Source organism: Schistocerca nitens, chromosome 8, assembly GCF_023898315.1.
Source record: "Schistocerca nitens isolate TAMUIC-IGC-003100 chromosome 8, iqSchNite1.1, whole genome shotgun sequence".
Taxonomy (NCBI): domain Eukaryota; kingdom Metazoa; phylum Arthropoda; class Insecta; order Orthoptera; family Acrididae; genus Schistocerca; species Schistocerca nitens.
This window is the reverse complement of record NC_064621.1, coordinates 283,003,688-283,017,255: the sequence shown is the minus strand read 5'-3', so window position 1 is coordinate 283,017,255 and position 13,568 is coordinate 283,003,688. Positions and strand designations below refer to the sequence as shown.

At 38.2% G+C, this 13,568-nt stretch overlaps 1 protein-coding gene across 2 annotated transcripts; it reads left to right on the top strand.

The window, feature by feature from the left end:
• The first annotated feature begins 268 nt into the window (after positions 1–268).
• LOC126198522 (ETS homologous factor-like) lies at positions 269–12,695 on the top strand. Of its 2 annotated transcripts, XM_049934909.1 has the most exons (9): positions 269–451; positions 4,605–4,654; positions 4,735–4,882; positions 4,977–5,246; positions 5,457–5,561; positions 5,966–6,061; positions 6,166–6,361; positions 10,352–10,478; positions 12,367–12,695. In XM_049934909.1, the coding sequence occupies exons 1-9, from the start codon at positions 394–396 to the stop codon at positions 12,457–12,459; spliced, it is 1,143 nt and encodes a 380-aa protein (XP_049790866.1). In that variant the 5' UTR covers positions 269–393; the 3' UTR covers positions 12,460–12,695. The 2 variants fall into 2 exon arrangements, with proteins under 2 accessions (XP_049790866.1, XP_049790868.1); XM_049934911.1 differs by lacking the exon at positions 10,352–10,478 and having other exon boundaries at positions 270–451.
• Positions 12,696–13,568: the final 873 nt, after the last annotated feature.

The following is a 13,568-nucleotide window of genomic DNA, read 5'->3' as shown; positions in this document are numbered from 1 at the left end:
AAAAATACCTGTGGCAATACCAGGTTTGTGGTGGTAGACTATGATTTCCTTTTTTTTTATCCAACGTGCAGTTGTTGCTCGACGAAGATGCGTCTCTTAGCAGGGCGATAAATTTGCGATATTGCAGTCCCACTAGTTGAAGCCCGCGGGGAGGCACGGTGCACGTACAACGAAGCAACTGCAGCGCTTCCCAATTGGTAGGACGCGGCAGCCAATGACGGTGGCGCTCGCGACGGGAAGCCCCGCGCCTGGCTATACTTCGTCTACCGCGGCGAGCCGCAGCTCGTTAGTCTGCAAGCGAAGTTCGGTGCGGAGTGGTCGCGCTTGAGTTAGGTGTAACAACAGTGCAACTTAATAGAGGCTCGGAGTCGGACAAAACACAGTCAGTGCGCCATGGATTGCCCTCTCACAGAGCCCCTGTACCAAGCTTTGCCGGACCCCGATTACAGCGGTAAGTGATACACTGTAGAGAGCAGAATTTCTTTGCCTCTCTGCACTTTCGTGTAAACAAGGTCCAGTGACTGGAGCGGTGTAGCCAGCCGTTAGGGCCGATATTACCCGATGGTCACTGCTCACAGCACTCGACACGACAAGTATTATGTGCTGTTCGACCTGCAAGCTTCGTTTCCCCTCAGATATAACGTATGGCGCAGCTTTACGCTGCTGTTGAAATTGAGCAAATGTAGCTTCAAAATTTTATTCGCTCAAGATTATAGCCTAATGATAAGATTTTAAAATCTTAAATTTATTCAGTTGTATGTCACAAAGCGATTAAGTATTAACATACTCCGTTCGTTGAACTTCATATTTCAGTATCTCTAAACGTATTGAAATCCTGACGATGTTCGGTTCTGTTAGCATCAGTCATAATTTTTGAAAAGGAGACATAATTTGTTGTATAATGGAAACTGCTAATGTTTGGCTTCTACCTCGATTCCATTGACATTCCTATCGTCTAATTGATGTCATTCTGATCTTAATTACATTTTTTTCTGAAATGCGTAAGTCAGCTGTACAGCTCAAATTGATCACCTTTCTCCGGTTGGAGGCTTGATTGATAAGGATTTCTGACCGGTTTCAGAAAGTTGAGCATTCTTGTAATGAGGCGCTACTTATAGTGAGATCAATCGAAATAATCTTTCAAAATCTGTACGACGGACTTTATTTTGTGGTGCTTGCGATCGGGTGAGGACGCGTAGCCACGTGTTGTAGTATTCTTTACGACGCGGTATTCAGTGCAGGTGCGTATGTATCATGCTCCATCGCCGTATAGCAAGTTCTGTGACAGCCTGCCACACGGCACAGAGAACATCTGACAAGGTGCTTGAACTAAGAGTACTTGTGTTTACAACTCTGACGCCAAGGATTTCTTGTGGCTTCTTCAGGACTGGGACTGGACTCGTGGAGCCAGTGAGCGAGGCTGTATTTCCAACTAACATGCCCAGGCATAAAATTAAATAAAAATCAGAAATTAAAAAAAACGTAATCTCGCAAGAAATGTGTACTGTAGCGCGTTAACTTTATTTTGTGGTCGTTGTACTAAAGTAGTCTGCGTGTCTAAACGTTCGTGGTAAAAATTCTTGCCCTGCCGGTATAGTCCGTGGAAGTAAGTCATGATTTCGCATTGGTATTCCGCAGACGGCGTACAGAACACCTCAGTGTTAGAAAATATCTTCAGCGAAATTTCGTAAAATAGTGCTTATTCCTCTAGAAAAATATTTTGTAGTCAAAGTGTAACTTTTAAGTGCAGTACAGTAAAGATACTCTTTAATGGAGTAAAAGTTTTCCAGCAAAGGTCTTTCATTCAGTCAAAACTCCACAACATTATGTACATGACATTTACTGTAGTGGCATGTACTGACTGTCGTTGAATACGTTGTACCTATTTATCCGACTCCCATCCGTACTACTATTAATCCCCTCGAGTCTTTGTAGAAGTTGTTCTTGATATTAACGCCTCTGTAAATTGTTAAAAAAAATGTAACTCATTGGTGAATGGAAGCATGCTGAAGACTAGTTTCTTGAGAAATTTCACTCTGCATAGGAGTTTCGCGGATTTAGAACTGTGTTCGACCGAAACTCTAACTTGGGACTTTTTCACTGTCCCAGGTTAGAGTCCCGGTGCAGCACAAAGATTTAATCTGCTAGGAAAGTTTGTTTCTGCAGTTTGAAATATCCTATAGCAGTAATTATGTGTAATGCAGATGAAGTAGAACTAAAGCGCTTCATTAATTCTAGGCAGTGGCTTTTCCAATAAATCTTCCTAAGAGTACAGTGCGTAACATTATTCGTCATGAAGTTTAATGACGTTGTGCAGGTCAGTAACAAAGTGAATAGATGCTTGGGTAGAGCTAAACTAGTCTAAATCTTAAGAGCCGTTATATCGGAGGCGTTAGCACGAAAGCTTCTGTGGGCTACTGAAAGCAACATAGAACCCTTGACATCTAAATTATAAGTTATTACCTTTATAGTTAATCCCCTAAAGAATAAGTAGTTAATATTTCTACCTAAAAATTAAATATAAACAAAATTAGCTAAAGAAAATTAATCTTTTTCTAATGGAATTAGATACCTTAAGAAACCATTAACATTTCATTTCTGCAATTTACTCAATATATGAATCTGTCATCAAAAATCCCATATTTAGGAATAGATTTGGATCAATTAGTTAGAGGATGATTCGCGGTAGATAATCCAACATTAAATCGACTTATACATCTTATTTTGTAGTGTCATTTTTAATTGCAGCTATAGCTGCAATTTATTCTTGCACCATACGGGATCAAATAATCACGCTGGGTCATTCCTTGAAGCGTGGTCGGGTAACTCAATTGATGAAAGCATTGTTCGCGGAAGGCAAGTGTGTTACATCGACGGTGTTAATCTCAATAGCTTCACAACAGCTTGTTGTGTACTGCAGGGCGAAAGATTTAGTCATAGTATTGAAATGCGGTGCCGTCTTCAATCGATGTGATCCAACCAAACAAAATTTTCAAATACGGTACGAGAAACTCTACACGGCACATTTCGACTGCCCACATTGTGAAGGATATCGTGACCGAAGCCAGTTCGTATTCTACAGTATCATATTTCTTAATAAACGCCAGTTGCAGTAGTGACAAAAACGTTGGTTCCTAATTTTGTATCAGGACATGCCCTGCAACCCACAATTTTACAGGAACGATTGATTTGAGAAGTGAAGTTGTGTGGCTAGCAGCTTCTTAAAGGCAAACCAAGTGTTAATACGTTCTCGGTACACGAGCAGCATTAAAGTAGACTGTCTTTTCAGTTTTCATAATCTTTGTAAGGGCATAAAATTATGCCAATTTGGCCACTTGTAGTTTTCTTGTAGTTAAATTCACTTACTCCCTACCCTACATGGAGGCTACTAGAAAAAATTACAAAATTATAAAATAGTTAACGTCGCGAAAATATCTGAAGGCACGCCCATTACGTTGTTATGGCAAATGAGAAGCAGCCGTGCCCGCTTTTTGTAGAGGACTCTTTAACGTACTTGATTAAGCAGTTGTGTGCCCAAGATTCGTTCGATAATAGTGCTTCCCTAGTTAGCTGGCAAACTTTTGTGAGTGTCTAATTAGCTATCGGAAATAAAGCTGAGTGTGGAATATAGAAATGGTAATTACTATAGTAACATAGCTACACGCTAAGAGTTTGTTTATATTCTGACTGTGCAGTTCTACTTGGACAACGTTCGTCTCTCATGCAGCATTTTTCAAGGCCTGATGGGTGAGATTTAGTTTTTTACGGACGTTCCGAGCTGTCGTCGGTGCATCATCGGCTCTAGAGTTGTGGGGCTGTTGCGTAATGTGAGCCCGCTCGGTTTGTTGTGCCGCGCGGAACTTCTAGGAAGCTGGCCTCGGCGGTTGGCCACATGACTGCAGGCAGCAGCCAATCGCGTGCGAGGTGCGAGTTTTCCTCATGCTCTCTCTTTCTAACGCAGTGGTCGCGTGTGCGTCAAAATACTGTCGACTGTGACGTGTGCGCAGTCCCGGGCAACATAAGGATGCCACAATCAGGCGGTTGATAAAGAGGAACGAATAATTCTACGAAGGGAAGCCCCCACGGATAACTGCACGATGAGTCAACGCTGATCAAATTGTTTGCGGACATAGAGCCCAAGGCGAAGTATTTGTGTAACTGAAATCTATCTTACCTTGTAGGAATAGTTCGCGAGGGGCACATTGGATTCAGTTTTATTCTGAAGTTTCGACACACGATCACGAATGGCCCATTAGCGGACTGTAAGTAATGTGAGGAGACTGCTCCTTGATTTGCAGCAGTGCAATCAGCTGTTGGCGTGAGCTAAGCTTTGGTACCTACTTTAACGTCAGGTCACTGTTTTGAGCTAACGTCTAACGAGTACAGCGTGGTGTAATATCAGAATATGTTGCCAACGAAGCACTCTGATACAACAGAAAATCAGAAGGCATTATTAGGCAGTTAATTTTTTTTCAATCACACATTGTCGCGACAAAACGGGTAATTATTGTATCTAGAGTATAATCTGTATCAAAATTATTACTAATATGTTGCATTTGATTGATTAACGAATCTGTTAGTTTTTACAATTATTTCTGTTGCAGAACTGGTGCCTCAGTCTGCGTACACGGACCATTACTCATGGCACAGCGACGTGAGTAGATGTTTATAGATGCATTTTATTTAGAAATTTTGAATGCAGTGCAGATTGAAGGAAATTTTTATTTATTTCAGTGGCCATCACAGCACATATATGAAGAAGAGCCAGTCTGTTTTTACTCACGTGTGTTCGGTTATGAAAATGACCAGTCATATGAACTGAGGCAACCAGTAGTGTTTGCACCAACACCACCACCTGACATAATGGACAAGTGTATACAAGGTTTGACATTTATGTTGTCGTATTGGTTCACCAACATCTGATTAAGTGGTCACAATTATATTTGATACATATCTTCACAAAATATTGCTTGCAGATCTCAGCAAAGTACCTGCACATGAATGGCAGAATAAGTGTGTGAAATCATGGACAGTGTTTGATATAATGAACTGGGTCATACACGAAATAAAAAGCAGAGGACAAAACTATGAAAATGCTTGCATGAAATCATTTAGAATCAATGCAGAAGTTTTATGTACTTTGACAAAACAAGAGTTCGAACAACTTGATCCAAATTTTGGTGCTATGCTCTACGATGCACTGCAGAAGTACAAGAACGTGCCACCACCTTATGTGCCTAATGTTGGTAAGTGTTAAAATATATTTTTGCTTTGAACCATGTAAAGATATACCCATTGACAATTGTGAAATTTGTTTAGTTGCATACTGTAAAAACCCTATGCATTGTTAATTAAATGAATTGTATAGAACTTTGTGGCAAATGACACTAAAATTTTATTTTAGTTAAATGTAACTCACTGATAGACTTTTTAATGAAGTTTTCTCACCATTTCAGCATTGCCCCCAATAGAAAACATAAGGTGTGACATGTTCAAGGAGGCAGAGCCAACTGTCAACTATGTTGAGATCCAAAACAGAAATTACGGCAGTACCTGTTCTGGTAATTATTTAATTTTTAAAAAGCTGAAATTAAACAATGAAACAATATAAAAAAACTAGGCAACTATTCATGTGTAGCTGACAAATGGCCCACAGAAACATATAGCAGTATAGACTTAATTAGCATTCAAAGTGCCACTGGCTAGTTTAAGTCGACACACTGCTTCACACCACCTCACATATTGAAGTAGAATGAAATTGTCACCAAGGATCTGTATTTTGTTTCATGCACCAGTCAGCTACATGTGAGTGGGTAGTCTTTCTTCTTTTCTGTTTAAATAATAAATTATGTAATATAAGCAAAAAGTATGTCTTGAGCTGATGCTGATAGTTTTATTTATGTGATAGTATTGTTTATTTGTAGGACTACAAAACAGTTCAGTTGTAAAATTATTTCTTTTGTAGATGGCGAATCAGATTCAAGCCAAATTGCACAAGAACAAAAACCGAAAAGAAAGCCAGTGCGCTCTCCTCCATCCCGAGGAATACGGAGAAAGCAAGGTGGGTGGGTCAGCTTGTTTCTCCAAAGTTCGTAGTAATTATAAACATAATTTCAACACAGTTGGTCTTAATTACTGTTAATGTGAAAACTAATTCTCTTGCAGAAAAGAAGACGGGACGTCTGTGGGAGTTTATAAGAGATCTCCTTAAGAACAGAGAATACTGCCCCAGTCTCATATGTTGGGAGAATTACGATGAAGGTGTATTTAGATTTGTACGAAGTGATAAAGTTGCTGAACTTTGGGGCACTATCAAAGAAAATCCAAGAATGACGTATGAGAAGCTCAGCCGAGCAATGAGGTAGGCAGGTACTTTTTAAAATTAGGACCTTTCTGAAATTACTTCCAACTCCCAGTAGAATGACATTTATACAAAGAAATTGTATTGAGGGTGGGGACTTTTTTGCTGGTGTCTTTTCCTGAACTTCCGTTGATCTTTTGAGGTGAACTTTTTCTCCTCCAGGGATATTACATTGATACAGCTTAGGATGTGTTGCAGATTCATGTTTTGTCATTGTATGCATCTACGGTTTCATCCTTTTCAAAACAATTACAGAAGACAGTACATTACACTTCAGAGAATTGTGGTAACAAACATAAATTAACAATGTATCTCGAGGAAACATTTTACCCAGTAATATTCTCAGTATACATAGTGAATTTATAAGGCACAGCCAGTAGTATTCCATTCATTCACTGAAAAAGCTGTTACTTGAAGGAAATGATTGTTGTTGGATGATGGAACAAATTATGTAAACAGTCCCCAGGGTGTAATAAATGGCAGTGGCCTTTGGAGTAGAAAATTCACAATTGTACTGAGGACCAAATAGTACCAGACTAAAATTAAGGGTAAACTTCTGAAGCTCATCACATTTAAATACAAAGAGTTAATACAATGAAACACTAAAACTGGTAATAGGGAAGTTGAATGGAAGACTTAGATTTGTTAGGATTCTGAGAAGCTGTACAGAACAATTGTAAAAATTTCAATCTGAAGACTGGTTTGATGCAGCCTTCCACACTAGACTGTCCACAGCTAGCCTCTTCATCTCTGCAAAACTGCTGCACCCTTCATTCATGTAAACTTCAGAGTGTCAAGTCTTGGTCTGTCTCTACAATTTTTACCCTCTTGCAATTCCTCCATTGCAAAATTGACAACTCCTTGATGCCTCAGGATATGTCCTATCAGTCAATTCCTTGTTTTAGTGACATTTTTCCATGAATTTTTTCCCATTCAAATTCGGTACCTCATTAGTGATTGTAATACTCACCCAATCTTCTTGCTTCTGTACCAACAATTTAAATAATTCTACTCTTTTTGTTTGATCTGTTAATTATCTATGTTTCACTTCAGTTCAAGGCTACACTTCCGAATACACAAATTTATATTCCGTGTTGATAAATTTCTCTTTCAGAATCATTTTCCTTGCTGTTGCTACCCTGCATTTTATATTCTCTGTACTTTGGCCATTATTAGTTATTTTGCTGCCAAAACTGATCTACTTTGTGTTTAATATTCTTAAGATTCCCACAGAATTACCTGATCCTTGTTTTACTTTTGTGATTCATATTGTGACCTCAGTTCAATACACTATCCATTCCATTCAACAATTTTTCCAAGTCCTTTGCTGTATGACAGAATGACAGTGTCACTGACAAACTTCAAAGTAACTTCAGTTTCCTTTCAATATTAGAAAAGGGTAGTTGCTAACCACCATTTAACAGATGCTGAGTTGCAGAAAGGCACAACGAAAAACTGTGCCTATCTGTGACTCAGAATCTCTGCTATATGGTGAGTAGTAACTATCCTTCCTAATATTGTTAAATTTCATCCTATATTTTCCACTGCTTAATTCCCTTTCCAAATGTATGCTTCATTCCTTCACTGCTTGTTCAGATTACAAATTGATTAATGTTGGGACATGCTGCAATCTTGTCTGACTCCCTTTTTCCCCTACTACTGTGTCCCTTTCATGCCCTTAAACACTTACATTTGAGTCTGGTTTATATGGATGTTGTAAATAACCTTATGCTCCTTGTATCTTATCCCTGCCACCTCCAAAGTTTCAGTGTGTATTAAAATCAACAATGTCAAAAGCTTTAAGTTTCTCTGCAACCCAAACCAGGCTTCAGATGTTGACTTGTAGCAGCTTTTCCATTCTTCTTAAATAAAGCCCAACTGCTGGTTGGTTTAATATTGATACCTGTCAGCACTTGGCTTCTTTGGGATACAAATTAAGTTTTCTTGAAGTCTGAAGGTATATTGCTTGTTCCATAAATATTGCATACCAGATGGAATACTTGTTACAGCTGGTTCTCCAGATCTCAATTCCGTGGGACTGTCGTCTACTCCAGAGGCCTCGTTTCGATTTAAGTCTTTGTGTGCTGTGTTGACTTTTTCTGGCAGTATTGTATCTCCCATCTTATCTTCAGCTACATCATCTTCTTTTTCTGTAATATTGTCCAAGTTTGTTTCCCTTATATAAACCCTCTATATCCTTCCACCATTCTACCCTTCCCTTCTTTGCTTAGATGTTAAGTCCCATAGTGCTCAGAGCCATTTGAGCCTTCTTTGCTTAGTGATGATGTTTTGCTGTCTGAGCTATTCATACAGCTGTTTCTCTTTCCTCCAAAGGCATCTTCAATTTTCCTAAATGCTGAATCTATCTTTGTCATAGTAATCAAAGCTTCAACAGTTTTGCATTTTTTACCCACCCAGTCCTGCTTTTCTGTTCCAGTTTTGTTTTTGCTTGTATTCTACTTTGGCTGCTTCACAAGTTAGAAATTCTGGCTGACGCCAAATATATTGAACTTGTAAGGCCCGTTATTTTTGCCTATTTGATCCTCCACTGATTTTTGTCTCTTGGACACCCAACCTTCTGTCATATTTTGTTTACACCATGTGTCAACGAAATGATATTGCTCCCTTCGAGCATCTCAAACTTCTGGTTATTTAAACTTATCCAGGTCCCACCTCCCAAATTTCCTACCTTTCAGTGATTTCTTCAGTTTTAATCTGCAGCTGATAACCATTAAATTATGGCCAGTCCATATCTGCCTCTGCAAATGATATGCATTTTAGAAACTGATTTTGGAATTTCTTAACATTATGTAACCTATCTGAAACCAACTTGTCTCTAAAGATATCTTCCACATAGACAACCTGCTTTTAATGGTTCTTAAAGTATTAGTAATGATTGAATTATACCAGATGGCTTCTTCTTTCATTCCTTTCCACCAGTGTTCTCCTGCTGTTCTTCCTTTTCATTTCCTATTGTGGATTCCAGTTCCCCATCAAACTTAAATTTTCATCTCACTTAATGGCCTGGATAATTTTTTAATTTCATCGTACATTCTTTTAACCTCTTAATCTAGAGTGTCAGCATATGAACTTGCACTACGATAATGGGTGGTGGCTTTGTACTTACGTGGGCTACAGCATGTTCACTATGCTGTTCGTAGTAGCTTATGTGCATTACTATTTTCTTATTAAACATGCTCCTGTTTTGCCCATGTTTTTGTACTAACCCTGTATTGACCTGGCTTGAAGTCCTGTGCCACTGCACATCACTAATTCCCTATCAGACTTCAACTTCTCAATTTTTCTTTGTGAAAAAGGGGTTTCACATTCCACAACCCATCTTCTGGAATGCTTGTATTATTTCTCCTAATATCCTCCTGAGCAGTCCCACAATTGGATTAGTCTGTGTAACAATTCTGCTGCCTCTCCCACACAAATCACTGAATAAACATTTAAGTGCAGACATAGATAGAAAATTTGATATTTGCAGTAAGTTTAGTTGAATTGAAGGACAGTATTTTATTTGCTCAAAGAGAAGAAATTTAATAAAATTTGCTAGTTTAAGTGTGTGGTTTACTAGCATGTAAAATTGGGTTTATTAATTGATACTAAGCTAAATTTGTAGTGCTTTGCATGGTTTTTTTTTTCCTTCCTTCCACAATTTGGCATGCAAAAATTTTTCATCTTAACAGTGCACACTACCAAGAATTTGCAGTTTCATTGAAACGAGCAGTACTGTTTTCACTGGAATTATTGAAACCTCGCTGTCCAGTATGATTGTTACTCATTATAGCTATTTCTGGTCTGTGAAATATTTGGTTATGCATGTGTGGTTGAAATTTGTTTGTTCAGTATTTACTTGGTAATGTAATGTTTTTGGTTTCTCAGTTTCTTTAAGAGAGAGTGAATTTTCAGGTGACAGTACATTTTTACCTGGGGTATTCAGATGCAAAACAAAACATAATAAATCCTTCATTAAACTTTTTCTAGGAATTACTATGCCTCTGGTATTCTTGAACCTGTGCCAAAAACAGGTCAATATCCAAAGAGACTGGTTTATAAGTTTGGCCATGCTGCAATTTGGAAGACTGCTAAAGACTATGGTGGAAATGACAGGGTAAAGAAGCACTTACTTCCCAGATGATAAAAGTGCTTCTGTGCTTGCTGCTAGCTTTACGAAAAGTACTCTAGGGTACTTGAGCTTGTGATAAAGTGCTAATGTGCATTAGCAAATGCTGTATATAATCAAATGAGACTTACCCCTTGATAAGTGTCGCAGATGTTGCACACTGTCTTAATCTCTTGACTGTGTTCACACAATCAGTAGTCAGGTTGTTTTGTGACTCTTCAAATATCTATAGCCTACTGAATAGAGGATGTTGTTTAACTGTTCAGAGACTTACCTTTCAGGGTGTAGATTACAATATTTTATCTGTAACGTTCTCTCTTTGAGTCCCAATATAGTTAGTTCCCAAAAATCACAAAACTACTCAAAGTATAAGTCATTCTCGCAATAGAGTATTTATAGGTTGAAGAAATGATCTAATGCCAAATTTCCCTAGTTTGCAGGTAAACATAAGCTGCCTGCTACAACAAAGTAGTCAGTCTTTGAAACTGTAGTTGAGGGCCAGTGTACGAGTTCAAATTAAGAGCACAAGATTTAAGGTAGACACAGCAGTTGAGGAAAAACTAACATTCTTATACTGGCAGGTTTTCCCCCATTGACTGCTGAACTTTCTCATTCATTTCTCATGAAAGGCTACTGGTATGACTTCACAACAATTGTGGTCCTTGCAGGCAAAATTGACAAATAGGACACAATTATATTAGGAAAAATAAAATTTGTTATTTTGGTCATTAGTGGTATTGAACAGTTTGTTTCTCTGCTGGTGGCACCTGGTGTCCCAGATACATGATTAACATTTATACCTTGCTAGAAAGTGCTGAGTATTCCCAGAATGAAGCTAGCAGCATAATTTTGGCTGCCACTTTCTTTTAGCATCCCCCTCCCCCCTCCAAGCAACTGCAGAAACCTTGGGTACCTACAAAAACTTGTTAATGGTTGTCTGCCAAGAAATGACTGTCTTGAAGGCCTGAACTTTGTAGACTTCTCCTTACTGAACAAAATGTGTTCATATTTCAGGCCAATTAACCCCTACTACAAATGCACAAATTGTTCCCATTGTTGTACTGCAGCACATTGCATCCTTAAATGACATCCAGTGTTTCCAAAACAGCAAACAAATCACTACTTGTTTCTAAGCAGCACAGAGACAAGTGGTGAACATAAAACAGATTGTTTTTAAAATTTCAGTGTTTGTGTTGCGCAGTATATTACTAAAATTTGCTTGGAATAAGATGAATTGGTAGACAACTACATCTCAATGAGTGACAGATATTCCTTGTCATTCATGGTTTTTTTACATTGCCCCTCGAAATGATGTAGATTCTGAAGGTGTTATACTAGCTCCTGTCAACTCTTTTGCATACTTGATTGGTTTCTTGAATAACGATGGGGGACTGCCTCCAGCAGAAACATGCCTACTAAACAAACTTTGTCAAAGATTACTAATCAGCTTCTGGTGGGCTGTAAAATTCTGGGGTAAAATTAGTAGCTCTAATTTAGGGGAATAATGAATGTGCAGCTGGTATGTGGAAAAATCAAGATACTGATAGCACACGTTATGAACACGATTTGTACGTGGAGGTTAAGAAGATATTACGCATGGAAAATTTGAATTTTACAGCAGCTCACCACAGATAAGCTGTTAATGCTGTTTGCTTAAAGTGCTTTCTGCAATATTATAAAAAGGCCACTAAATTACAAATGCATGTGTTAAATAACATTATTTTGTAATGAAGGTAACTTCATTTTTGCACTGCATGCCTAACTCATTGCTAACGTGAAATTTATTGCATTGCAACATAACCTTACTAATGCTGCTGAGACATGTAAAAAGATTATTAAAATCATGTGAAGTTTTAATGAAAACATTACCTTCTAGGTATTACTACAAGAGCAAAGTTCTTCTTCCTGTTCTGGGGAGGCGGCTCGTGTACAAATTTGGCCCTTCAGCTACGAACTGGCAGACACCTAACCCAAATTTCCGATTACCAGAATCAGGGTGAAGTAAATCTGAGACATTTCAAAATGCCTGTGTGTGTCTGTGATGTGATTCAGTGTGCTGAGGACATAAAAATGAGACTGAAATGGTACAAAACATATGTTTTTGTAAATATTTTTCACAGAACATGATGGTTTTGAGATTTTTTATATGTATTCACAAAGTGTATATTTAATTTGTACAGAAATAAATGTTTTCCTTTATTTAAATATGTCATGGTGCCTCTTTCGTAGTGTCCCTTCCTTCCTTCCTTCCTGCCTTCCCTCCCTCCCATCTGCAACTGGGAGACAAATGAAGGACTGACTACAATTTTCTGCTCTGAAGGATGATGCATTGTTAAATGCAGGTATGTTATGGCAGTCAAAGTTAGGACTGAGTCACCATAGTTTGTCTGCCATTATTCCACAGTAGTGCATAATTTAATTCTACATACTGTACTCAGAAAAAGTGTACTTTTTAAGTCAATGAAATTATGAAAGTATGGTTTAAATGTGTTAGATTGAACCAAGCTTCAGAAACACATGAATTGTCACCTTTTTATAGTGTAATATGTATTTGGAATCAGAGTTTGTGTGTGTGTGTGTGTGTGTGTGTGTGTGTGTGTGTGTGTGTGTGTGTGTGTGTGTGTGTGTGTGTGCATGCGTTGGTATTTGTTTGTTGCTGTTACATAGTCCTGGCTAAATACCAGAGCACTTTCCATAACACTTCCCTAATTTTGTTCTCACCCAGTTGTTAAAATTCAATTTTGCCTTATTTAGGCAAGAATATGAATGAAAATAAATGGCATGAAAAGGAAAAATTTACTTTCAGAAAATACAATATGGTGGGATGTACTTATCTTCAAGAAGTGCAATTCTTTATACTGACAACATATTAATAACTTCTGAGAGTAATGGGTTGGGAAAGGTTTCAGTGCATATAACTCAGGCCCCAGATTGAGTAAAGTCTCAAATTAAAATAGAACTTCAATAGTTTCCTGGAAGACATTTTCTTTCATTTACTTCTAGCACTGATAAATCTTTGGCAAGAGTGGCGAATAGTTCCACAAGACAAGACACTTCAGGTCTAAAAGTATTATTTTA